The following is a 25,648-nucleotide window of genomic DNA, read 5'->3' as shown; positions in this document are numbered from 1 at the left end:
AGGGTCGGCCAGACGACCAAGTGTTGAGTTGAAAAACTGATATGAATGCGTTAAAAGTTATCTTCGTCTGGGCGAATTGGGTTATACCTGCCAACGCTTGAAGTGTCGCCCTGCATATCGGCCTTTCTTCGAGATGTCACCTAATTGAGGTCGATGTGTTAGAATGGAGACACGTCAATATTATTCATAACACTATTGCTTCTTTTCCTAAAACGTTCATATACAGAGTGTCCATCAATTTTTCAGAATAGCTTAGAACGTCAGAATAGCTCTTAGGAACTAATACTATTCATGTAACTTCAGAATAGGCCGTCAAACGTTTTGTTGATTCTCTGCATGATATTTTCCGGAAAATATGAAAATATTCAAGCGCCATAACTTTCGAGCCACAGAATAATTATTATGGTTTGATATTCTGTCACGTAACCTTCAAGTCCTGATAAATATTCATAACATAATTCAAACGTAGTGTTAATAAACCTTTTTGGTATATACTGAACTAACATATTTCTGAGATAATAATAAAAAAATAAGGAAAATGTTTCATTTCGAGTAGAACAAATTCACACACCCATGAAACTTCGATGGTTTAAATACACAGAGTGTATTTGGTTCCAAATTGAAATAGAATATTCCCATTGAAAAATAAATAAGACTTTTTCAATGTTTTTTTCTCAAAAATTGTTCGTTGCAGAGAATATAATAAATTATAAGTAATTTTTATTGGTTAATAGTGAAATTTCCAGACTTTTTCAAACATCTTCGAAAAGGTTAGTTTTTCCGGATCCGAAAAAATATACATTTTTCACTGGAAATTAAATGAAGAAAGCGACATTTTTCTGATTTTACCAGTGGCATGAAAAATAGAAAAGAAAAGGAACCATGTAAGCCACTGATGGCATCTGCAAATGTGATTATTTGTTCAAAATGAAGCACCTTTTGAACACAAACATACTTTCAAATTTAATTGGAAAATTTTGAGAATTGTGAAAGTATTGTGTAAAGTTACTTTAAATTTTTTATATTCACTGCAATGATCGATTTTTGGAAAAAAAATTTAGGATTCTCATTTATTTTTCGAGGGATATTTTTCTTTCTGAATTTGGCACTAAGTTGCCAGACCTCCGTCCCTGAGGTCTTTTTTCGAAATAATCAGATGATATCAGAAGGCTGATCACAGATATCTTGCTTCTTTCTGAGTTAATGTTACAAATATTTCGCTATATTTTGGTTTCTGTTGGACATATTCGAAATATTCTAAAATATTTTTTTCAGTAATTTTTATGATTTATATGATACTGGTAACAGATCATTTGATGCTGGTAACATATCATAGAAATTAATTACCGTTTTAGAGACACAGAGCAAAGTTGATGTTTCTCAATGGAACACCTTATATTTTTCAACGCAGTTTTTTGTCCGCAGATTTGTCTTGAAGAATCCAGTTATTTTTCAAAAAATGTCATCCGTTTCAAAGATATTGAGTTTTTTGACGTCACTGTTTCGATAGGACACCTTTTATATGAATAACTTTCACTTATTTTGATATTTAATTCATTTTGTGTTTCTCCAGTGATATTATGGTTCATAATTTGTGCATGAAACATCATAGAAATTAATAACCGTTTCAGAGATATAGAGGATAGTAGTTCTTTTTCAAATGGATACCCAATATAAGACTTGACTAAAACTATACAATGAACGAAATACATGAAACATATTGAAATATATTCAATCGAAAAAATTAAGTCTGTTATCCGTTTCAAACATGGGACACCGTTCTGATGAGACACCTTATTCAGGATGAGTTTATAGTGCTCGATCGGTCGATAAATTCTGTTAATTTTGGGCTGGGAAAATCATTCAAATTTTTACGGAATCGACAGCACTCAACGCATAAGCTTAAATTATTCTGAAAGTAGTGAAACACGATACCAACTCATTTTTCAAATGGGAATGCCAATTTTCATATAATACTAATAACCTACATGAAGTTCTGATTGAGAAATACCCCACTTGCCATCATTCATCTATAGTACTTTTTGACAAAGGTCATTTTCTTCGAAGAATTTCATGGTTTTGATGGTTTCAATTGAATATCATCTTGGAAACCGTTCGACATAATTGAAGGATTCATTTTTATTGAATTTCCAAAAAATATTTCAGTCTTCTGCAAATTTACGGATTACTCTGCCGGTTATCCGGAGGACTGCAATTTTTTAAAATTGTTGTTCATAAGTCTATTTTTTGAAACCGCATATCCTGAATTTTTTGTCGGATATTCCTATATATATGTCATTCATTTGGAGATTTAATTCATTTCGTGTTCATTGTAGAATTGTAATAATAATAGGGTGTCTCATCTTAAAAATACCACCACTCGCTTATTTATTTAACAATATTTCATTTCTAATTGAATAGGAACAGTGTATATATTACATAATAACAATTATATGATGGATACAAAATAAATTAAAACTCAAAATAAATGAAAAATTTTTAAAGGGTGAGTCAAAATTGCTCGATCGGTCGATAACTTCAGTAAATTTTGGATCAAATCAAAGAAATCAACAAGATATTTAAAACATTCATTCAGGAAAAATGAAATGGAGACTATGCGAACAAACAGAAATATAGTCTATGAAATTTTTGCCTGTCAAATAGCCCAGTGAGTATCTAGTATTCAAATTTTATCTGGACAATTTGTGCCTAAAATAAATTAATTTCAAAATGCTTCGCATTTCATGTTCTAAACTGTCATTTGGACAAAATGAAATGGAGACCACTTGAACCAACAGAAATATAGTCAGAATTCTTCTAGGGAGTTTGAAATGACTGCATATTTTCAGCTGAAAAAGTGTCATCAATATGTATCGCTCATATGATCTGCTCAGATGTCTGCAAATTTTTTTAATAATTGAAGTTCGAATTGAAGAAAGTTTGCAGACATCTGAGCAGATCACATAAGCGATAAATAATTTCGATGACTCTTTTTCAGCTGAAAATATGAATTCATTGTGAACTCCCTAAATTAATTGTGTTTGTTTCTGTTAGTTCAATTGGTCTATTTTGCTGATTTCTTTGATTTGGCTTATCTTCTATTGATATTATTATTTGGTGTGAAATAGAGTTGAGTAATGTTATACCTTGAAATTGTATGCGTGAAAAGCATACTGCCAAAAAAACATGAAATGCGAAGCATTTTGAAAATATTTCATTTTAGGCACAAATTGTCCAGATAAAATTTGAATACTACTCACTAGGCTATCCGACAAGCTAAAATTTCATGAACTATATTTCTGTTTGCTCACATGATCTCCATTTCATTTTACCTGAATATGTTTTAAATATTTCGATGATTTCTTTGATTTGTTCCAAAATTTACCGGAATTATCGACCGATCCAGCACTTTTGACTCACCCTGTAAATATTTTTCATTTATTTCGAGATTCGATTTACTTTGTATCCATCGTTTTATTGTTATTATGTAATATAGAGGGTGTTCCCGTTTAATTAGAAATGAAATATTGTTAAATAAATATAGGAGTGTTGTATTTTTAAAATTGGACACCCTATATGACTGGATTACAATTCTACGATGAACACGAAATGAATTGAATCTCCAAATGAATGACAAATATATAGGGTGTCCCATGAAAAAAATTTGACGAAAATCTCAATTTCTTCCAAAAAGTTGACATTTTTGGTAAAACGATAACAGAATAATTTTTCTACAAATCTGGGGCTAGAGAACTGCGTTTCTAAAGGGGACACTATATTTAGAATGTCCATTTAGGAAACATCAACTTTTTCTATGTAGGTACTTCAAAACGATAATTAATTTCTATGATTTGTTATGAGTATTATATAATAAATCATAAAACCTACTGAAAAAAAGTATCAGAATTTTTTGAACATCTCGAACAGAAACCAAGATATACCGAAATATTTGAAACAATTATTTTTCAGAAACGCCCTGTAACTCGAGAATCGAGATATCTATGATCCTTGAATATTTTTCTTTGTCTTATAGTTTTCGAGATGCTTTCAGTGAGGATCAAATTTAAGACACCTCGAAGATATATGATATAACTTAAAGTTATTAGTTCCTTAATAATTTTTTCATATAACTATATTTATACGTAAAGGACAATCCCGTTGTGAATTATATAATTACAAGACATTCTCTTCATTCACCGTGAATTTCCAAAGTGCATAGAGTTCCAAGACATTTTGATACACAGCATAGGGTTCCAAGACATTCTTGTCATATATGTATTAAGCCCACTTTCATCTTCCACCATCAAATTTCCTTGATGACGAATGAATTTTATGTCCTCCAACCATAAATATTTCCAATATAAAGGAAATATTCTAGAAATAACATATGAGATGGAAAAAAACGAAATCATAGAAAAACTATACCTTTGTATAGGGTGGGTACTCTGTTAAGTCAGCCGAAAGCTACGTGATTTATAAACTGGAATGTTTTGAGAAACACACGTGAAGTAGAAGATGCTATTTCATGAAATTATTCCACAATTCTCCAACTTGATTTGAAACGTTATTTGAAATGATTTCTTATGTGACAATGTTGGTAATTGTTAAGAATTATTTAATTATTTGACCGAATCGGACTGCAGGTAGATCCGAAATAATCAGAAGTACACTACGCTTGGCCTCTCTTCAGCAACAAAGTGAAAAGATTCATATTCCTCATTACAGTATGGTAATACAACTGATTCGATTTGAAAAGGTTGAAATAAAATATGGAAAGCAGAAGCGATAGTGTTATTTTACATGGTTGCCGAAAAAATATTGTACGCAACACGCCCGAAAATGGTTTTTTTGGACTCACAGACACAGAATTTTGTCTATTCGTCCAAAAAAACCCTATTTTCCGAACTTATTACGTAAATTACTATTCTGTATTTGTTCCAAACATGCCCGCCGCTAAATAAAAGTACGAATTAGTAGTCCTAGTACAAATTTTTTATTCGTTGTTTGAAAAATTGTTAAAGACAAATGTGGTCACAACATTATTCAATTGTTTTTGAAAATTAATCTTGATACATAAACTTGATGATAAACTTATCCATTTTCAAGAAAAAAATTTAACGAAATTATAAGATTTGATTCTTTTGAAATTGGAATTCAAGCAATTCGATGAAGATGTTCTAATAAAAACTGATGTTTTTGATACAATTATTGGGCTCAAATTTGTAGTAACTTGTTAGAAATATTTTTTTCAACACCCTGTATATCAGAAGTGAAAAGATTTAGCACCTATATTTGCATTGACTTTATTTTAATTGTCATTCGTCTTCTAGAGAAAAATTAATTTTTCAAAAAAGAAGAGGAGGTTCTCGGGGAACACCAGGTGTGAAGAAATCTTCTTCCCTTACAATTTACTGATTGAAAATTACAACAAAGCAACGAAAATTTAATTCAACAATACCTAATTTCTCCCAAAAAAACATACACGAATATTGCGTATATATGAGAAATTATATTGAAGCTTTTTAATGATACCTACAATCTGCCTTGTGTTATTCGAAATCATTTAGTTCCTGTCCAAGTTATGATATTTTGCGTTCCCCCTACATTTATTTTCAGTAGCTACTTCCGTTTGTTGTTGGAAACATAATCAGGTTCATTAGGCTTATGTAACATTTCAATTTTCATGGAAAATATTTCTTGAGAGAATGTAACACAACTTTTCCTCCAATAAAATTTCTTTAAAATAAAATTCACCGATATCACTTTCGGTCTCAAACAAATTGGCATGCCATCCGTTATGATGATATCCATTCTTAGAATTATAAATTAACAATAACAAAATCCAAAACAAACATCTATTGACTCACACCTGAAGGTTTTCAGATAGTCGAGAACTTTGGTCGAATCGAGTGTGTTTTATTTCATAAAATCAATTCAACATTTAATCTCCTCAATTTGAGCTCTACCAATAATTTTTTTTGTGCGCAAAGCCTACCACAACTTCATGCAGATATAAGAACACTCAATATTTTTCTGTGTCGAGTTCATCAAATATGCAAAAGAATGGTACGTCTTGAAGGATTTCATTTATATTATTAATTCTGAAAAATAGTGATATTTCTTCTTATAAAGATAAAGCACTTCAATACATATATTTAAGAAAGTGTTAGTTTTCGGTTATTAGATATGTACTTCTCTTTATTAATTTCGTTCAATTTCACTTTTATGATGTATTTGAACATGTACATTCAGAAGTTAGAAATTCCCAATAAAAACGTTCTGGTAGAAACTCACTTCAAATACACTTATCGGAAAAACAACTCAAACTGCGCTAGTAACAAGCGTCGTCGAGAATTCGAATCCCAAGGAGCGAAATATACCTATGTCTTCTCAAACCCTTCTCGGAAACATTCACGTAGGTGAATCAACCCGACATGCATAATAGGTATGTATTTAATTTTTCAAAGTGATAAAGAGTTTCGACTTTCCGAGATCCACACAGTGTTGCATTTTACGGATCTCTCAAAGTTCGTATGGCACCTCTACCACGATATACATTTTCGATGCCAGCGCCAATTCTCTCAAACTTCATTTGTACAATTTGCATGTAATTAGTGACCGCTATGAGCTCCATCTCAAATTTCGCCAGAATGATATATACTACCTCAGGATACCGAAAATGAACGAAATACGTTACGAGATCCGGCCATCGGATCTCATGATCTCGTAGCGTTGATAACTTGGTTGTATACGGATCTCGTATTCCTACACCAGACATATATATATATATATATATATATATATATATATATATATATATATATATTCTTTTGAGAAAGAGCAATACAAAATATTAATTTCAAACAATCAAGCATATGTGTCGATGAATCTCAGTATAATAATATAATGATAAAGAGAAATGAATTAACTGTGATGTGAGTACACAGACTTCTAAACATTAAACAATACAACCTTACTCTACTACAGACGAATCCAAAAGGGCAGATGCTAGAGATTACACAGAGGGGGTAGGATCCAAGAAAGATCATTGCGCATGTCGCACATAGAATATGAATTTATGTACTGGATATATATATTTTAACGAAAAGTATATCCAGAATATTGTCACTTGAATAGAGGAATTAGTAAAATCAAATAAGTGTAGCTCTGATAATGTAAACACATGTGAAGTAATTAGTCCGCTAGGAAACAGATCGAATGAAATTGACTCTACGTATAACACAAATTCATAAAATCTCGAATAACTTTCGAATTATTGAATTTGGGAACATAATCATGTTTCGAAATTACCCCTAGTTTTCTCCGTAGAATCCAACGCAATCATAAAAAAAATAGGGTTCTAATTTGAAAATCGAAAGTAATGATCAAATTTTGTTCACAATTTTTTGGCACAATATTTGAAACACCCTGTGATGATATTTCTCAAGTTCAAGATATGCACGATATTCCTACATTCTAATTCGAGAAAGTGAATCGAGTATAGGCATAGGATATTCACAGTAAAAATAATTCACGTAATAGTGACTATGGAAATTCTCTCTTTTTTCGGTTTTTTCTTAATATTTTGAAAACTATAAGGACTAACGCAATAAATTCAGGAAGGAGTAATTGAGTATGGAAATCTTGATAATATCTGAGACATAAAATGAAAAAAGTTTTTTTTTTAATCTTTTTCATTTCTTCTATAACTGGAAGTGCCGGAGCATCGAAAATATTTTAACTGAATGGGGTATCATGAACAATGTCCTACTCCGAATTTTCAGAAACGTCTAATAGGCAGTGGAACTTGAAGCACCCTGTATATATACAGGGTGTACTTGAATAAGTGTAAAACATTTAAGGTGATTCCTCATCGAAAAAAAGATAGGATCTTTCATATCAAGAAATTTCATTAGAGCTTTCCTTGTTAAGATACAGCCCCTTAAAGGAGGTGCATAAAATTTGTATGACAATTTTTTTCACAAGCACTAAAAAAGTTACAATATTGGAACTAACCTGACGTTTCTTACTACCTAAAAGACACTAAGCCAGTAATTTATTTGGTTTACCAATGTAACTTTTTGTCTTATTATTTGTTTACCATTTAAAAATTTATTTATACAAATTTTATGTACCCCCTTCAAGGGGCTGTTTCTTAACAAGGGATGCTCCAATAAAGTTTCTTTATATGAAAGATCCTATCTTTATTCAATAAGGAATCACCTCTTTAAATGTTTAACACTTATTGAATTACACCCTGTATCCAGTATGTAATATCCATATATTCATATATTTGACATGGAGACAGTCTTAGCCCAATCCTATTCAACATCATAATAGACCAAATTATGGAGGATGTTAACAGAGTTAACGCTGGATACAGAATGGGTCACCGCTAGCTAAAGGTATTGTTTTATGCAGACGATGGTATTACTGTAGCAGGAAATGAAGATGACTTACAACGTCTACTATATAAAAAGAAAACTTCTGCAGAAAAATTTATTGTTTCAATTATTTCAATCAACAAGACACAATCAATGGTCATCTCTAAAAATCCTATTATCTAATAGGATTTTTAGTCAATATGCATCTGCATATTGTAGAACGATATGATTGTCTACTTTCAATAATTCCAACACTTTTTCAAAAAGACAGGGTTGGAATCATGATAAGTTCAGATTGAATTTGCAGGTTGAAAAAACACCCTGTACATTCCGTTTTTAAAAATTCGCTAACTGCTCAAGATTCTACCATAAGTTTACATTACTGGAGCGTTTCAATTTTTTTTGGCACACATCCAGTTTTCCTAGAAAAATTTTTTAAAGATGAACAATATTGTTATTTCGCTCCAAGGCAGTGAGAATATTCTGAACTAGATAGTAAAGCTAATCACTCATATTCTGATGTATAAAATCATTTAATCCAGAAAATATCTTTATATGTACCTACGTAAACCAAAAAATCTACAATTAATACAGAGTAAACATTCGAAACATATTCACTCATATTCTGATGTATAAAAACATTTAATCCAGAAAATATCTTTATACCTACAACAACTAATACGGAGTAAACTTTCGAAACATATTATGAAAGGCAAAACACAAAATTTAAGAGGATATTGCCCATGTTCTTCAGAATATTGGAATACTTGTCCAAAAGTACCTTTATTTGGTTGACGTCGTTTGGGAAATTGTCTTTGGTATTCCATTTGGCTTCATTTCCATTTCCGTTAGAAAAATCATAAACAAAAATCATATCTGCATATTCTGCATGAGTAAATAAATTGATGCATGTTGAAATACACTTCTTGTGACAGATTATTTATATCATCCTGTGGTTCACTGTGACCATGAATCTTAAGGAACTTGATTTAAATTGAGATTTAAGTTCAATGGAAAATTTTCAGTTTGATAAAAACTATTTTTCATACATTCAGAAGAGCTTTGCATCATTGGACGATACAGCTTTACTATCTAGTTCAGAATATTCTCACTGCCGTGGAGCGAAATAACGATATTGTTTTTGATATATTGCACATCCCTTCTCACGTGAATTGGAGTGTGGGGAATACACTTGATATATTTTATGTTTTAATAAAGCAGTTCGAGTATGACTTCCAATGGTATCATTAGCCAGTTTTCTCTTAACAACAAAATAAGTAAAGACATTACATTGTTCATCTCTAAAACTTTTTTCTAGGAGAACTGAACGTGTGCCAAAAAAAAAAAATATAAACGCTCCAGTAATGTGAACTTATGGCAGAATCTTAAGCAGGTAGCAAATTTCTAAAAACGAAATGTGTTTTTTCAAGCTGCAAATTCAATCTGAACTCATCATAATTCCCACCCTGTATTTTGAAGAAAGTATTAGAATTATTGAAAGTAGACAATCATATTGTTCTACACTGAAAATTTCATCAATATTTATCAAGCCATACCAAAGTTATGAATTAAAGATAAATCAGTCAAATCGGACAAATCACCCTGTAGACTCTCAATAAAGGCCCTCAACCATAAACCAAACATTGTTTTGAAACTGTCTTGACTAGTGTAAACTTCTCCTAAAATCTGACGGTCTCCTCCGGAATCACCCTGTATATTGAGTGAAAGATACCTGACAAAACAGGCACGAACACAAGCGATAAAAGCATCGAGGGTCAGCGGCTATCTGAGAGATATAGTGTGGAGGAACAAAGCAATGAGCTCGCAGAGCAAGACCAGAATCTACATAACGCGTTTGAGACCTATTCAGAAACCAGAGCCGAGACATCAACAACAACAAAAAAAAATAATAATAAAAAAAAAATGAGAACCACAGAGATGAAAATATTTCGAACTATTGAGGAAGCCACACTCAGGGACCCAGGACTCAGGACACGAGAAAGATTCTGGAGGGATCACGTAGAAAGAATGCCAGGAGACAGATGGGCAAAGTGGGCTATAAGACTCAGAGACTGAACACGCGCAGACCTGTAGGCAGACCACCAAAAAGGTGGTATAGTATATTCAAAGTCACTTGGAGGAAGATGAATATTTCGATTATACAAGGTTTGCCAAGTTTCCAGAAATTCCTTTGGGGCCATTGAATTTATTGCCGAATAATACTTCCAAATAAACCCCGGTATTTAGCAGATCGCGGTATCTTCTTCAAAGGGACATCTATGGCCAAGCGTTTTTATGGACTAGTTCAAGTGACTTTGGATATACTATACGATAGCTAGAGTTCAGTCTCTCAAGAAGATCCCAGAAGAGGGCTAAATGTACAGGATTGAACAGGACCTGGTCCTATTGAAAGAGGAAGAAGAAGAAAAAATCTAGACTGACATGGAAGATATACAGTATTAGATGGTGATGGTGATGATTTAGTAAAGTTATGAGACAAAAAATTATAGGTTATCAAGAATTGATGCTACTTTATCATCTTAAATTAGTTTTTCGTCAAATCAGGCTCTAGAATGCTCATGAAAAATTATTTGATTCATTCATTCATTCATTTCTTACTAGAAAAAGAATCTAGGAAAAATATTATGGCTTTGTTCAGTTTTAAAAAACTTTCTTGCTTTCTGTGTAAGTAAGAACAGTACCATATAAGATAAATATAAAAGTTTTTGTTGAGACATCATCACTTGAACTCATTTGGTAATCTCACTTTCTCTAGAATTTTAAATACATCATCTCACTGAAATGAAAAAAATATAAGCTAACCTGGAGTATCACCTACTAAAGTTCTGTCACTATCACTCAAACTACTATCTTCACTGTTACTCTGATCTCCTAAACCATCACAGCAAGGAATGGTCCTGTCTCCTGCACCAATATCTAGTCTATGCAAGTTTTGGTTCTGGTCTAAAGTAGGAATAGAGAGAGAACCCAAAGTAACTGAAAAAAAAAATGAGGAGGAGATTACGACAATTTTGATCCAAAGTATATAACTTACCTAAACCCACATCTGGTAAAAATATTCTTATTCCTATAACCTGCTGCATTTTTTCAATAACTTTTCGGAACTTCGTACTAAAGAAGCAGAGCTCATTATCTTCCTCTAGCATATTCCCCACATATAATTTGTATTCAATATTTTTAGAATCGATATTGATAATGTCATCATCTTCCAAATACATAAGATCGCCCAATTTTTCTAGTGCTAACTGTCAGAAAAAAAGTACATCGAATCACCTCTTTCTCTTTTATACCTTAGGAAAAGAATTTCTTTACCTGAATAGGATCGAGAGATGAATCTAGTAATAGAGAAATTCTATATTTTATCTCCCTCACTGTTTCATTTACATTCACTCGAAGAATTTTAGGATCTTCCATTTCCTCAGTGTGTAAGTTAAGAGGATAAATTTTCATATTTACAGCTCCTGCTTTATAATCTGACCATTCAGTATCTGGAAAAAATGGGATAGCACATAACCTGGTGAAATTCGAAATAATTCTGAATAATTATAAGAGAATGCTTGTATATACAATAGACAAATCAATATTATCGAATCAGTATTATATAAAACTGATTCGATAATATTGATTTGTCTATTTTTTTGATATTATTATACATGTTATAATTTATCAGTTAAAGGCCTCGGTGCCAAATATAGATTTTTTTGAAGCATTGAAATTTTTTTTCACTCAAATTATCCTTAAATATGTTATACAAGAAGAAAATTCCAAAAGATAAATAAACATAAATAAAAAGATAAAAAACATAAAATCATAAATCCAAAATATTCACAAAATAACAGCTCAACATAATTCAATGTTAAATTGAAGTTTTACTTACTGGGTTGTCTTATTTCTAATAACCAATCACTCATAGAGAGATTGAAATTAGAATCAATATCACAGAATTTGATTTGATCTGATTCAAAACTATGATCGATGCAATCTTGGAACTTATTATATCTTACTAGTCGACAATCTTCTTTTGCAATTACACCCTCAAGTTTGAACCTATGGTGAGCTGTGTAGTGAACGGTTTCTTGTAGCGTATTATCAACAAATATTGCAACTTTTGCATCTACCAGTCTTTTTTCCACCGGATGGTAACAGAATATATTAATTTTTACAAAATCATTTTCTTTCTCTTTATTTATTCGATCTATTTCCTCTTTTTCTTTCATTTGTTTCAAGAGATTTTTTATGTGCGGGGGAAATTCATCGACTTGTATTGCATGAGCGTTTCTTTCCTTATCAATTAGCCTATACATAAGCATATAAGCATTGGTACTTGAGCTATAAGCTCCTGAAAAATATCCTCTGTGTGGGGAACCACCATATGTTTTTTGAATGTCATCCTCAGTTATCTGAAATCAGTTATAAAATACATTAGTGTATAGGTGGCATCTGTCGCGATAAAACTTATGCAATAAAAGAACATGGACAGAGAGTATATTTATGAATTTATCATTTTTTCTTTGAAATGATAAGAAATATATAATCACAAATAGTTGAAACACTATAGATCGAATTTGAAATTCCTAATAATAATATTAGCATACCTACATATTCTTGTAAAAAAATTTAATTATGAATTATATAAAATAGCAATGTTTTATGGATATGGTCCTCATCTGATATAAAGTCTTTTTGAATAACAATCATAAACTTAATTCCCATTGAATTTTAATAAAACAATACAACATTGTCTCTTCAGGTGTTTCAACAGATAACAAAATAAGAATTGCAATTAGGCCAATTGAAAAGTCCCTGGTCTGATACACAGATGGCGGTGCTAGTATTAAATCCATATGATTTTTAATTAGTACCAACCTACACACGATGCGTGCCAAAATTTGACAGCAGTCCGACCATTAGTTTGTGAGATATTGCGTTGTGAGTGTAGGACTTTTGTTATTTGAAAAATGATGGGAGAAAAAATTTCGTGTGCTGATAAAATATTGATTTTTGAACAAATACAGTTGAAACAAAATCTTCGCTTGATGAAGAGTTTCCGGGATCTGCACCAGGAAAAACAACCATTATTGATTGGTATGCTAAGTTCAAACACCGAAGACAGCGAACGCAGTGGACCCCCAAAAGAGGCTGTCACCGACGAAAAAATAAAAAAAAAATCACAAAATAATTTTGAATGACCGTAAAGTGAATTTGGTCGAGATGGCAGACGTTGTGAAGATATCATCTGAACGTGTACCGGGTTTTTCACCATAATTTGACCTCTCCTTTAACTTTGTCACTAAAAGAGGTTAAAAAAAACTATTGTTTTTTAAAAAGATTTCACAAAATGAAAAATGTACAGGGTGGGCAACATATTGATTGCAACTTCATTTTTTCAAATGGAACGCTCTGTATATTTTTCTATATTTGACTAGTTCTTTTTCCCCTGTCTTCGAATATATAACATATGCTTGGTCTATCTCTCTTATTCTGAGTACCTCCTCTTCTACCTTGTTCTCTGTCTTTTCTATATACTTCATAACTTCTTAATTTAAATTCTTTGGTTGGCTTCAAATAGATTTCACTCAAGAGAAGTATATCAATTCAATTTTCTTTCGAAAAAGAGTTAATTCCTGTCTTTTTTCGAAGACTACATTTGCGTTCCAGAACGCAATTGTAAGACTTTTATTATCGGTGTGGTTCATTTTTTCTCGAAGAGCTTAATCAGTTTTAACTGCTCTTCTAAGAAGGCGTTCTTTTGCTTCATTGTCGCATTGTTAGCGCAAAATTGTAGAGTCATCCTTTCTAGGATGGATGCTAAATTGTCATCGTTTTTAATAGATTATTTCCCTCCTTTAGGTTGCTTTTCCTCTTTACTTTCTTGGATTTTTATCCATCCTTTTTAGCTTCTCCTTTTTCTGTTTTCATTTTTTTGGTCCACGCATTTTCTTTAGGTTGAGAAGCATCTTTATATTTGGGTTTTTGAATATTAGGGTTAGTATTTTCGGTGCTTTCGATAAATGTCGAAAGATGGTTTCCTCCACAATTCGCACATTTCGGCTGTGTTTTGATCGGTTTGGGGCACTCCGCTGTGATGTGTCCTTCTCCGCACTTCATGCATTTGTAGGCTGGATGGCAAAATCTCTGTGAATGTCCATATAGTTTGCATCGGTAGCACTGGCTTACTTCCGACCTTACCCACAGAGTCTCCACTTGGATTGAAATTCCGCAGCATTCTTTCAACATTGTAAATATTTTTTTAATATTCCAAATTGTGCCCTGTAGTCTTCTCAGCTTTTGGGTTCGATTTGAACCCCTTGCGCTACTAGTTTTACTTTTTTACACTTAACTTGTTGTTTCTTGATCTCCTTGTTCACTTCATTCCATCTGCTTTTATTTCTTTGAATAAACTGTTCGATTCTTTCACTCTTCATATGTTTGTTTGTTTTTCCATTTTCATTAATGTTTTTGGATCTTGCTATTTTCTGTGTGTCGTTTTTTTAATTTGCCTTCTCTTTTGTGTCCATCTTCGTTTCTCCCGTAATTTCCTTATCATCGTCAATTTCCATCTCATCCTCATCAAGTATTTCGAATGAGTTCGACGTTTTCACTTTTTATCTTTTCTTCTTGGGGGGGCTTTGGGGTAGTTTTTTGGTTTTTGAAGGCTAGTTCGGTCACTACTTCCTCTTATTTGTCTTCATTTTTCCTGTCATTATTTTCCTCTTTTCTCACATGTCTTTGCAATTTTCCTTTTGATCTTGAGCAAATAATTGCCCAAGGCCACAAAATCTTGAATGGTTTTATCCATTTCGAATAACTCCAACTATCTAAAAACACACTACAGTACTGAAAAGTACTAAAAAACTTCTTGAGTCGTAACGGAACACTAGATTCACTATACGTCTCAATTCACACGTTCTCTCTCTCTCTCTCTCTCTCTCTCTATCTCTCTCTCTCTCTCTCTCTCTCTCTCTCTCTCTCTCTCTCTCTCTCTCTCTCTCTCTCTCTCTCTCTCTCTCTCTCTCTCTCTCTCTCTCTCTCTCTCTCTCTCTCTCTCTCTCTCTCTCTCTCTCTATCTCTCTCTCTTCTGACTCATTTCTAGTCATCGATCGGGTTGTTATCGATCGCGCAGAATCGTGTGTTGTTGTCACGTGACTTCGAGTCATCGATCGGGTAGATCGGTAGATCCAAACTGAATCCTTATTCTCGAGATCGCTTCATCCTGCCACCAACCACACGATGGCTTGATTCGATTTACGTCGTATAGTCATAACTCCTAAGAACGAGCCCAACTCGGGCAAGCCACAGCTCGAGCTGCAACGGCAACGAACGGGGATTCACGATTTCCCGAATCGTAAGATTTCTTCCGAGTTGACTCGAATAAACGCGAAGGTAAATCGAGCTGACTCGTTGAGAATGCAAATCGAGTTAATTGAGTTGAAGAACTCGAGTTGCCCATCGCCAGCTGAGTTATCGATCGATGTGTTGCCATGAAACGGGAAATCAAAGGTTTCCAAGTGTTAGGTAATATTTGCCCATCATCCCGTTTGTTGAGGATTTTGGGTCGTTCTTCGATTTCGAGTGCTTCACGAATTATCCTACATGTGAGGGTTTACTCTGCAGAGATGGTATTGCAGTGTTTAAATAGGGCAGATGTTGGATCTCCTTGGCGTATTGCCAGGGCCGTCAACGCCCGCGTGCGGAACATATTTTGGCGCCCCTTAAAGAAGGGAGGTGGAGAAAAGCACTGCTGGATAATCGGAAATTTTTTTTTAAGTTTTGTTAAGAATTTAGTGTAGGTGTAGAATGGTTGAAAATCTATCAGCAACCTTCATTGCCTTAAGAACTTCATGGTGTTAGTTGTAACATAATACATTTCAAATGTGTTTCAAATCTTAAGTTGTATTCTTCTATAAATTATTCATAAAGGCATAAACATTTAATTAGAATCAATCCAGAAATTGAATGGATGTTCTTCTAGATTTGGCTGCTGCAAATTCTTTTATATTATCAATCAATCAATTTCATCGAGTATCTCTTGCTCTATATCTAAGATTGCCAATCCAGAAAATCTTCTTATGACATGATGGACTTCAAATAGTTTTTAATTATTTTTAATTTAGTGAATGATCTCTCACCAGAAGCAACAGACACAGGTAAAGTGAGAAGGATTCTTGAGGCAATACTAAGATTCGGTAGAAAAGTTAGATTATTTTCAAAAATATATTGTAGAATTTCAAGAGGATTTTCGCTTCAGATAATGAAAACAATCTTAGGGCTTTTATCTCGGTGAATAAATCATTTTCTTTCACGTCAGCCTCTTTTTTTCCTGATCAGTTAGCTTTTGTTGAAGAGCATGACAGCATTTTAATAGTTATTTGTCATTTAATTTAAGAATATCACAAATAAAACAAAAAACGTTATCGTAATCAGATATATCAAACCTACGATTCAAGGAAATTAGTGTTTGATCAATTATTTTCAAAAAGAAATTTATTTTAAAAGCGATTATTGGATCTTGAGGTGCCCCATCCGTCTGTTCATAATCGAACAATTTTGGTTTATACTCTCGTCTTACAGTATATAATGGAGAAAAATCTTGATCTATCTCAAGAGCAGCCGCTAGTTTTCCAGCTTCCGCAAGTTTTTCCTCGGGAACATTATCATCCCTATAATTTTTGAAATGATCAACTAAATTCTTCAAATAGTTTTGGCACACTTTAATGTCAATCGCTACACTTTGCATAATTTTGCTTACAATATTAATCTTGAATGAAACATCATAAGAAATTATTATACTTCAAATAAATTTAAAAAATGAATATTTAATGAAAGAGAACTTGCCTTATGTCTAGTTTCTTTGTTAAAAGTATCATTTTCTGATATTTCTAAAAGGCTATCACATATTTGAATAAAATGTAACTTTAGCATAAATTCTACTTGACCATCTAGTATCACTTAGGGGTTTTAGATGTAACTGAGGATCATGCTTTTTTGTAACATTCCAATCTTTTTGTGGATGAAGTGAAATATATATAAAGTGCCCGTACAATATCAAAAGAGTCCACTGTTTCATTTGAAATCTCAGCAGCATCATTTCCAGTTAAATTTAAGCTGTGTGCAGCACATGGCGCAAAAAATGCCCTAGGATTAACATCGAGTATGCGTTTTTGTAAACCAATCTCTGGCTATTTCATACCGATTGCGACGTTCAGAAACTTGTATAAATTGCAAGAAAGAAGTTTGAAAAAAAATATGTGTTGAAAAAATTTGAAAGAATCTTTTTCGAAAACCTTTGGTCCATCGGTTCTTCATGCGGTCTATAAGAGGTTTTGGCGCCCTTTTAGAGTGGCGCCCGCGTGCGGTGCACGCGTTGCACTCGCGGTTGCGGGGGCCCTGCGTATTGCGAGTTGGTGCTCATATACCTTGTTAGTTATACGTCTGTTGGTTTGTCCTATGTATGTTCTGGGACATGCGGAACATAGTATCTTGTATACACCTTGAGACTCGTTATCGATCGTATCCTTCGGTGTTTGGAGAAATTTGCAAACTTTGTTATCGGCTGTGAAAACTGTCTTTATATCCTGTTTTTGTAAGATGCGACTGATTTTAACAGTGACACCTTTTATAAAAGGTTTTCTGGAGGATTTTTGGGTTGTTGTGTATGGATCTGATGTCGATTAATGGTTTTCTGAATTTGTTGAATGTTGTAGCCATTCTGTTGTAGGGCGGTTTGGAGGATGTTGATTTCTTGTGGAATGTGTAGGCTATCTGTCAGTTTTATGGATCTATGGATCAAAGAGTTCAATACGGAGTTGATTTGTGACGGATGATGGTGTGAATTTGCATTCAGGTAGCAGTTCGTGTGGGTTGGTTTTCTGTAAATCATCGATAACAACCCGATCGATGACTAGAAGTCACTTGACAACGACGAAACCGGTTCCTGCGCATCCCCCACCCCGGCGGACACCCCCACCACCACCCCTTCCACTATAAATGCAGGTTAACATTCAGCCGGATCGAAGGACGGAAGATATCCACACCTACGAGAAAACTATCATTGATGATACCTGGGGAGTAGGCAGATTGAGACCTCGGCGGCAATTAATCGAAACATCCTAGAATTTCTATCTAGTATACAGGGTGAGTCTTTGACTTGTACATATATTTCAACCGAAGATTCCTCAGGTCAAAAGAAACACTTTTTTTCTTTATAGTTTTTTCCGATTCAGCCCGGTTACAAAGATACAGGCTGTTGAAAATCGATAAAAAAATGTGATTTTCGGCTATATCTCGTAAATGGTTCTATTGAAGGAAATGATTTTTGGAATATAGCTTTTCCTTGATGTGATACATCTTCTCCGAACACAAAATTCCCTACACGTCTTTCAGTTTCTTCATTATGAACATTACATCACATAAAAATACCAGAAATTCGAAGAACCCAACTCTTAAAAGTAATTTGAACGTTCATTGAACAATATTTGGCTAATTTGAAAAATAAAAGTATTCTTCATATTTTCTCCTACAAAGCGCCGTTTTCGAGTAACTTGATCTTAAAAAAAAAAAATTATCTGTGAAATTCGAAAAATTGGGTACTTTGGCTAAATGCAACTCTGTTCTGTTGTGGAAAAAAAACCACAGAAATGAATATTTACTATGATGTCATGTCTCAGATTCTAGAATTGAAGTACTAGCCAACTTAGTTTGAAAATGAAGTTATTTTAATAAACTCACCTCGACTCTTCTATTTGATTACAAATTACTGAGCTTTGACACAGCTCTTATAAGAAGATACTTCATTAAAATCAACATTCTATTTTGAAAAGTCCAGATTTTCCATAAAGCCCATGTTTAAAAAAGGTTTCACAAAATAGTCCCATTATAATGACAACGGTCAATATCCCACTAAAGACTACTGCTATCGAACAATACTGTATTCTTCGAGGGTCATTCAAACTCACATCGAAACATACCACCAAGTACATACTAGACGAATTTTCATGTGATTGAGATTAAATACTTTTATTCTTTTGCTATTCCATAAATTCATCCTAGGACATATGATTGACATACTTCCAAGAGTGCCATAATTGTTTTAATATGAAAACAAATAGGTGAGTTGAAAGAAACAGGATATTCAATTGTGGATATTTATATTAATTACTTCTCATTTATTTTCAATGGCGAAATCAAGATGAATCAAGTAGAGTTGGCTATAATGCAGGTACATATTATAGAACAAATTTCATAACAAGTGGAGTCTAACATTTTCCATTGATTACAGAGCCATAAAACTTCATTTCCATATTTTCACACTAATGGCTTCAAAAATATTGATGCAGATCATTATTTTCATGAGATAGTTGGCACAAATCAAATGCTTCATTTCATAAAGGAATTACTCTCTATCAGAATGCATACTTATTTATTTTGTATCCACACCATTATTTTGGAAATTGTTTTTAAATTTCTTGAAAATATGTATGGAACTTCAATATTCTGTTGGATTTCTTCAAATCTTCGATGATTTTCATTTTATGCAAATATAATATTATCAAATATCATAAGACAATAACAGTGTAAACTTTAAATGAATATTTTAGATTTTAGGTTAGAAGTTAGAACATAGATTATTCGAACTGTTGTGTTTAAATTTGCAACACTCGAAATTTGAGGTTCAAACTTAAAACCACAGACTACTAGTCTGTGTTAGAACTGTCACAGATGAATATTATTTATTTGAGAATGTAAGGTTAAATTGCAATTCTAGTTCGAAATCAAATAAACAACGATATATTATAAATGCGATATAATAAATGAATGGATATGAATTATGAATATCAGAGCTAAGCTAATATGGGTGGTAGCGAGCTCAATTCGTTATGATTATCGAAAATGAAATAGAAAATCAAGAAAAAAATATTTAATCTTTATCGTCAGTGAAATTGGGATAACTCATTTATTGTATTAAAAATACTACTTTGTTCAACAAATGGAATGTTAAAAGTGAGTTTATGATGGTTTTTTCAATTTAATAGCTTATTTCTAAGGTTCAAATTGTATATCTTATACTTGCGAAAACTTCAGTGTTCCGGTTACCAGGGGTGAATTAGCTCATTATGAAAATTTAAAATGGCTATATCTTTTTAACAGGGCCGAATCGGAAAAAATGGTAAATGAAAAAAGTGTTTCTTTTGACCCCAAGAATCTTCGGTTAAAATATATGTACAAGTCAAAGACTCACCCTGTATATATATATCAACAATTTTAATTCCCAATATACAACAATAGTAGTAAATTTGATAAGGGGTGTGGGAAAATTGATAAGTGTTATAATGTCACTCTTCTTTATTCCATTTAGTCGATGTTTCGATCCCGATGGAGACCTTCTTCAGGACTCTACAATAGCAATAGAAAACAGTCAAAACATGATACATCACAAGCATGTAAAAATATATAAAAATAATAATACAAATAGTACATACCGAAATACAGAGTTATAAAGATCTTATTTGAACACAAATCAACATCAACAACTTCAGCGAAAAAAAGATCTGATATTTCGTTAGCAAAGGAGTAGAACTCAATTTTAATCATGTAAACAGAGTAAACAGAATAATCAAATGAGAGGTTGTCAAAAATGCTGTCAACCAGACTTGCCAAAGAATACACGCACATGACAACTGAAACATAGAGTAGCATTAAATCACATTGGTCCCAGCAATTCACTCTCACCGAACTCAGAACAAATACGATTGTTAAAAGATGCCATGAACCAAACACCAATCCACTCTCACTAAACTGGTCCAGAACAAAGGAATCATTCTTTCACGTTATCTCTACGACTGCAGAACTTGTGGAATGTGATTCATCCAATTCACTCCCACCAAACTGGTCATAATGAATCAAATAAGAATAGATGGAGCTAATATTGTTTACATCCCTTCTGTAATTCATCGAACAGGTTTCGCGTTTAATATGGTACATCTTTAAGAAACATCTTTTCTTTCCATTCACTTCACATTCAAGAATTTTGGTGGAATCACAATTCATTGGATGGTCTTTGTCCCGGGTATGGTCCGCTAGGGCACAAATCTTGTTTGGATTCTTGATGTCGCTTTTGTGTTGAGCAATCCTTCTCTTCAAAAGCTGAGACGTCTGACCAATATACACCTCACTACATATTGAACAAGGAATACAATATACCACACCACTCATATTATCAACAGTCATCCTATCTTTCACTCGACTGTATAATCTGTCAATTTTAAAATAAGATTTCTGAATCAATCTAATTTTTGTGGTCTTCAGGAGGTTAATCGATGCATTAGTCATACCATTTATTAGGGGAATAGATAAGTAAAAAATTCTATCTGCGTTCTCAGTGTCCACAGTGGTGGATGCGCCCCTCTCTCCATTTGTTGGCTGTCTCGAAGGAGTGGTATTATAAATTAATCTGGACAACAACCTTTTTGGAATGAACTCTAGCATCAACTGTAACGTCTCTAACAATAACCTCAGATTCTGCTGCCTTAGACTTGGATGGGCAACTTTTTCAATACGATTCTTGAATCCTAAAATCATGTTCACCTTTTGCCCATGTGGATGATTAGAAAAATAGTGTAAGTATCAGAGCTGTGACGAGCACTGAAAAAAAGTTCTTGAGCACTAAGCACTCGCAAAAAAAGGGCTTCGAGCACTAAGCACCGATTTTCACAAAAGACTCGCGATTACTAAGCACTTTGTAAAAGTAATTCGAAATTTCGAGCACTAAGCACTTTAGTAGGAACTGTTGAAAGTGAAGTTTTTTAATCGGAATAAATATTGTTCCTATAAACATATGTAAGATTATTGACGGGTAAGAGAAGAAGTACATCGGAACTGATTCAAAATAGTGAAATTTTGTGAATCGAAACAACTTAATAAGTTATTATATTTCAAAGTTGACAATCTGGAGAGAAATCGCAAAATAAAAATGAATGGCAAAACGAGGATGAAAAAGAACAATTTTAAATACTCCTAAATATGGATTTTGATCTTTCAACATTTCTATTATTAATTGTAAAAAAATGTTCGACGATATTTATATGAAGTATGAATTGTCCGTTGTCGCCATAATAATATTAATAATTTATTATAGTTAACCTACATATAACTTGAATATCAAATAGCGGGAACCTGCTCGGAAGGGACAAATGTGATGAATTATTATACCATACTTGAAAACTTATAACTATTTATTTTTGAGCTCTCGTTCCCTGAACAGATCGCTTTATTATTTCGTCACAATGTCTGCAATTGACGAATTTTGTACCAGAGATGGTCTCACTGATGATGAATCCGTCCTCAAATTCGATCCGTCCTGTGAAAATGATCATTCTGGAACGGAGAGATATGGAAACTTGAAATTTTCAGGGTATCTTCGAACATAGTATATGCTTCGAATATCGAATGTAGCTGTTACGTTAGTCAAAATTCGACATAGAGTTCTGTAAATATGGCCATTCTAATTTTTTCTAATGAATTCGAAACTATCACTTCGATGTGAATAAAATGTTGCCTTAGGTGCTGAATAACAATTTCAAGATTCATAATCGTATCATGTGGATCGCGGGATCAGAGTGCTAAAAAATTCAAACAGAATATCTCGAAGAAAATAGCCAATAATCCTTGATCACGAAACCGAGGAGGTTAGAATAATTATAACTAGGCTTCGGATGAATGTGCATTCGCATAACATCGTATTCCAATGTATATTTAAGACATTTTTGAGTTGAAGTTCATATTTTAATAACTTTCTGTTTTATCTACATACATATTTCCAATATAAAATTTGTTTTTAAAAAATGAACAAATCTAATGGAACCGTACTTCGTAAACATCTTTCGGCAAATCCCAAACAGCTTTTATGATCTTTTATGACCTACCTACCTACCTAGCGTTGCCAGGTCAACAAGCCTGTAAGAAATTATCGTATTTTCATATTAGAATATGATAATTTGTGGACAAGGATGAAATTGATTTGGTAATCTCTAATATCTTTTATGACATTATTTGACTTCAATAAAATTTTTGAAATTGGAAGAACTCTTTATATAAGTCTACTATGTATCAGAGCTGTGACGAGCACTGAAAAAAAGTGCTTGAGCACTAAGCACCGATTTTCACAAAAGACTCGCGATTACTAAGCACTTTGTAAAAGTAATTCGAAATTTCGAGCACTAAGCACTTTAGTAGGAACTGTTGAAAGTGAAGTTTTTTAATCGGAAAATATATTGTTCCTATAATCTAATGTAAGATTATGGTCGGGTAAGAGAAGAAGTACACCAGAATTTTATAGAAGCGACTTATTCAAAATAGTAAATTTTTCGAAGTTGATAATATCATATAAACTGGACTATCAAACTAAAGAAGAATGAGCAAAATGAAAATGAAAGAGAACAACTTCAAATTCTTCAAATATGATTTTGAATTTTTAACAATTCAATTTTTATTTTAGAAAAATGTTTGACTATATTTGAATGAAACTGAAAATTGAATTGTCACAATAATGAATGATACTATAATAGTTAACCAACAGATAAATTGAATATCAAATAGCAGGAACCTGCATGGAAGGGACGAATGTGATGAGTTATTATTCCATACTTGAAAACTTATGACTATATATTTGAGAGCCATCATTCAGCCTTATTATTTCGTCATAATATCTGCAATGCTCGACCGAGGGTTCGACTCACTGATGATGAATCTGTCTTGAAATTCGATTGTGTTCGTCCGGCCGAAAAAATAATAATTCTCGGAGAGATATTCAAACTTGAAATTTTCAGGATATTTTCGAATATCGAATGTTGCTGTTTAGTTTGTCCAAATCCAACAAGGAATCTCGTAAATATAGGCGTTCGAATTTTTTTTTGAAGATTTCGAAACTTTTGATTCAATCTCAATAAAATGTTGCCTTTAGATGGTAAATAACAATTTCAAGAGTCGTAATGAATATTATGTGGATAGCTCAACCAAAAACATAAAATTTCAAACAGAATATCTTGAAAAAATTATCCAATATTTCCTTGATCACAAAACCGACGAGTTTGGCTTAACCATAACTAGGCTTCGGATGAATATGAATTTGCATAACTGCATATTCCAATGTATATTTGAGTTAAAGTTCATATTTTAATCATTTTCTGTTTTAAATACATATTTCCAAGATAAAATTGGTTTTTAAACAAGAACAAATCTAATAGAACCGTTCTTTTGGCAAATCCCAAAGAGCTTTTATGACTTTTTATGACCTAACCAACCCGCAAAGAATGCAGTATTCGGAGAAAATATTTATCTGGTAAGAAAGATAGTAAACCTCGTTTCTGTCGTTGTTTTTTGAGTGCTTACTGAAATATTTCTTTAGGCAAGTATCAGAGCAATGAGAATTCGAATGAAAATATGGAACAATGGAATAATGGAACTTTTTTGCGTATCAATTTCTTGACCCTTATACGTGTTAATTCTTATTATTTTAATTTTCACTATCGTTTACCTAACTCATGTAAATAATACTATTTTTGTTTAATAGACTATTGGCCAACGCTATACTATTTCTTTTTCAGAAATTCCTCATTTTCATAAGAGTTCTTTTCCCAAATAACTTCGAATATTGCCAAAATCTTGCAATCACTGACAATGATGTACAAGATACCCAATGAAATATAACCAAATACAAAATTATTTCAACATCAGTGTTCGAGGCACTAGATACAAGATACCTACGTTTCGAAATTGAATCTGAAAGAATGATATACATGATATATAAGGTTGAAGTTTATAAGTACGAATTCAAGTTACAAAAATTATTATAATAATTATATTCAATTTCAATCGTAACTTTCAGAATTAGAATAAATCAATTCGATTCAAGATAATCAAATTTTTGGATGTTTTTTTGAATTTCCTTTCAACAATTGAACATATGCTTCCATAGTATCTTATTACAAAATGAAACCGAATGATTAAATGATTGAGATTGAGAATACAAAGATACGTAAAAATTCTTTATAAAATAAAGTTCATAAAAAACGATTCTGTAATATGAAATGAATATCTATAAATCTGAAATAATCAGCCACTTTAATTTATCAATGAAATTCCAGTTAGGCATATTTTTTTCCGCTTAATAGAATAACTGATGTGAGATAATGGTAGGTATATTTTCGAATGAAGATTTTGCAAAACTCGTTTTACCATCTGTTTTA

General features: G+C 32.6%; 1 protein-coding gene across 6 annotated transcripts in view; it reads right to left on the bottom strand.

Moving 5' to 3' along the window:
* LOC123672378 (ubiquitin carboxyl-terminal hydrolase 47) overlaps positions 1-25,648 on the bottom strand; it is a 312,797-nt gene that overhangs the window by 75,550 nt on the left and 211,599 nt on the right. For all 6 annotated transcript variants that reach the window (XR_006746263.1, XM_045606467.1, XM_045606472.1 and 3 more), the window contains 4 exons: positions 12,283-12,805; positions 11,718-11,893; positions 11,440-11,650; positions 11,208-11,381 (listed from right to left, as the gene is read on the bottom strand). Coding sequence is in view for 5 of the 6 variants with exons in the window: in XM_045606467.1 (XP_045462423.1) it covers positions 11,208-11,381; positions 11,440-11,650; positions 11,718-11,893; positions 12,283-12,805 (1,084 nt within the window). In the remaining variant the exon portion in view is untranslated. The remainder of the gene's footprint in view (positions 1-11,207; positions 11,382-11,439; positions 11,651-11,717; positions 11,894-12,282; positions 12,806-25,648) is intronic.

Source organism: Harmonia axyridis, chromosome 2, assembly GCF_914767665.1.
Source record: "Harmonia axyridis chromosome 2, icHarAxyr1.1, whole genome shotgun sequence".
Classification (NCBI taxonomy): domain Eukaryota; kingdom Metazoa; phylum Arthropoda; class Insecta; order Coleoptera; family Coccinellidae; genus Harmonia; species Harmonia axyridis.
The sequence above is the reverse complement of the archived record's forward strand: the minus strand, read 5'-3'. Positions and strand labels throughout refer to the sequence as shown.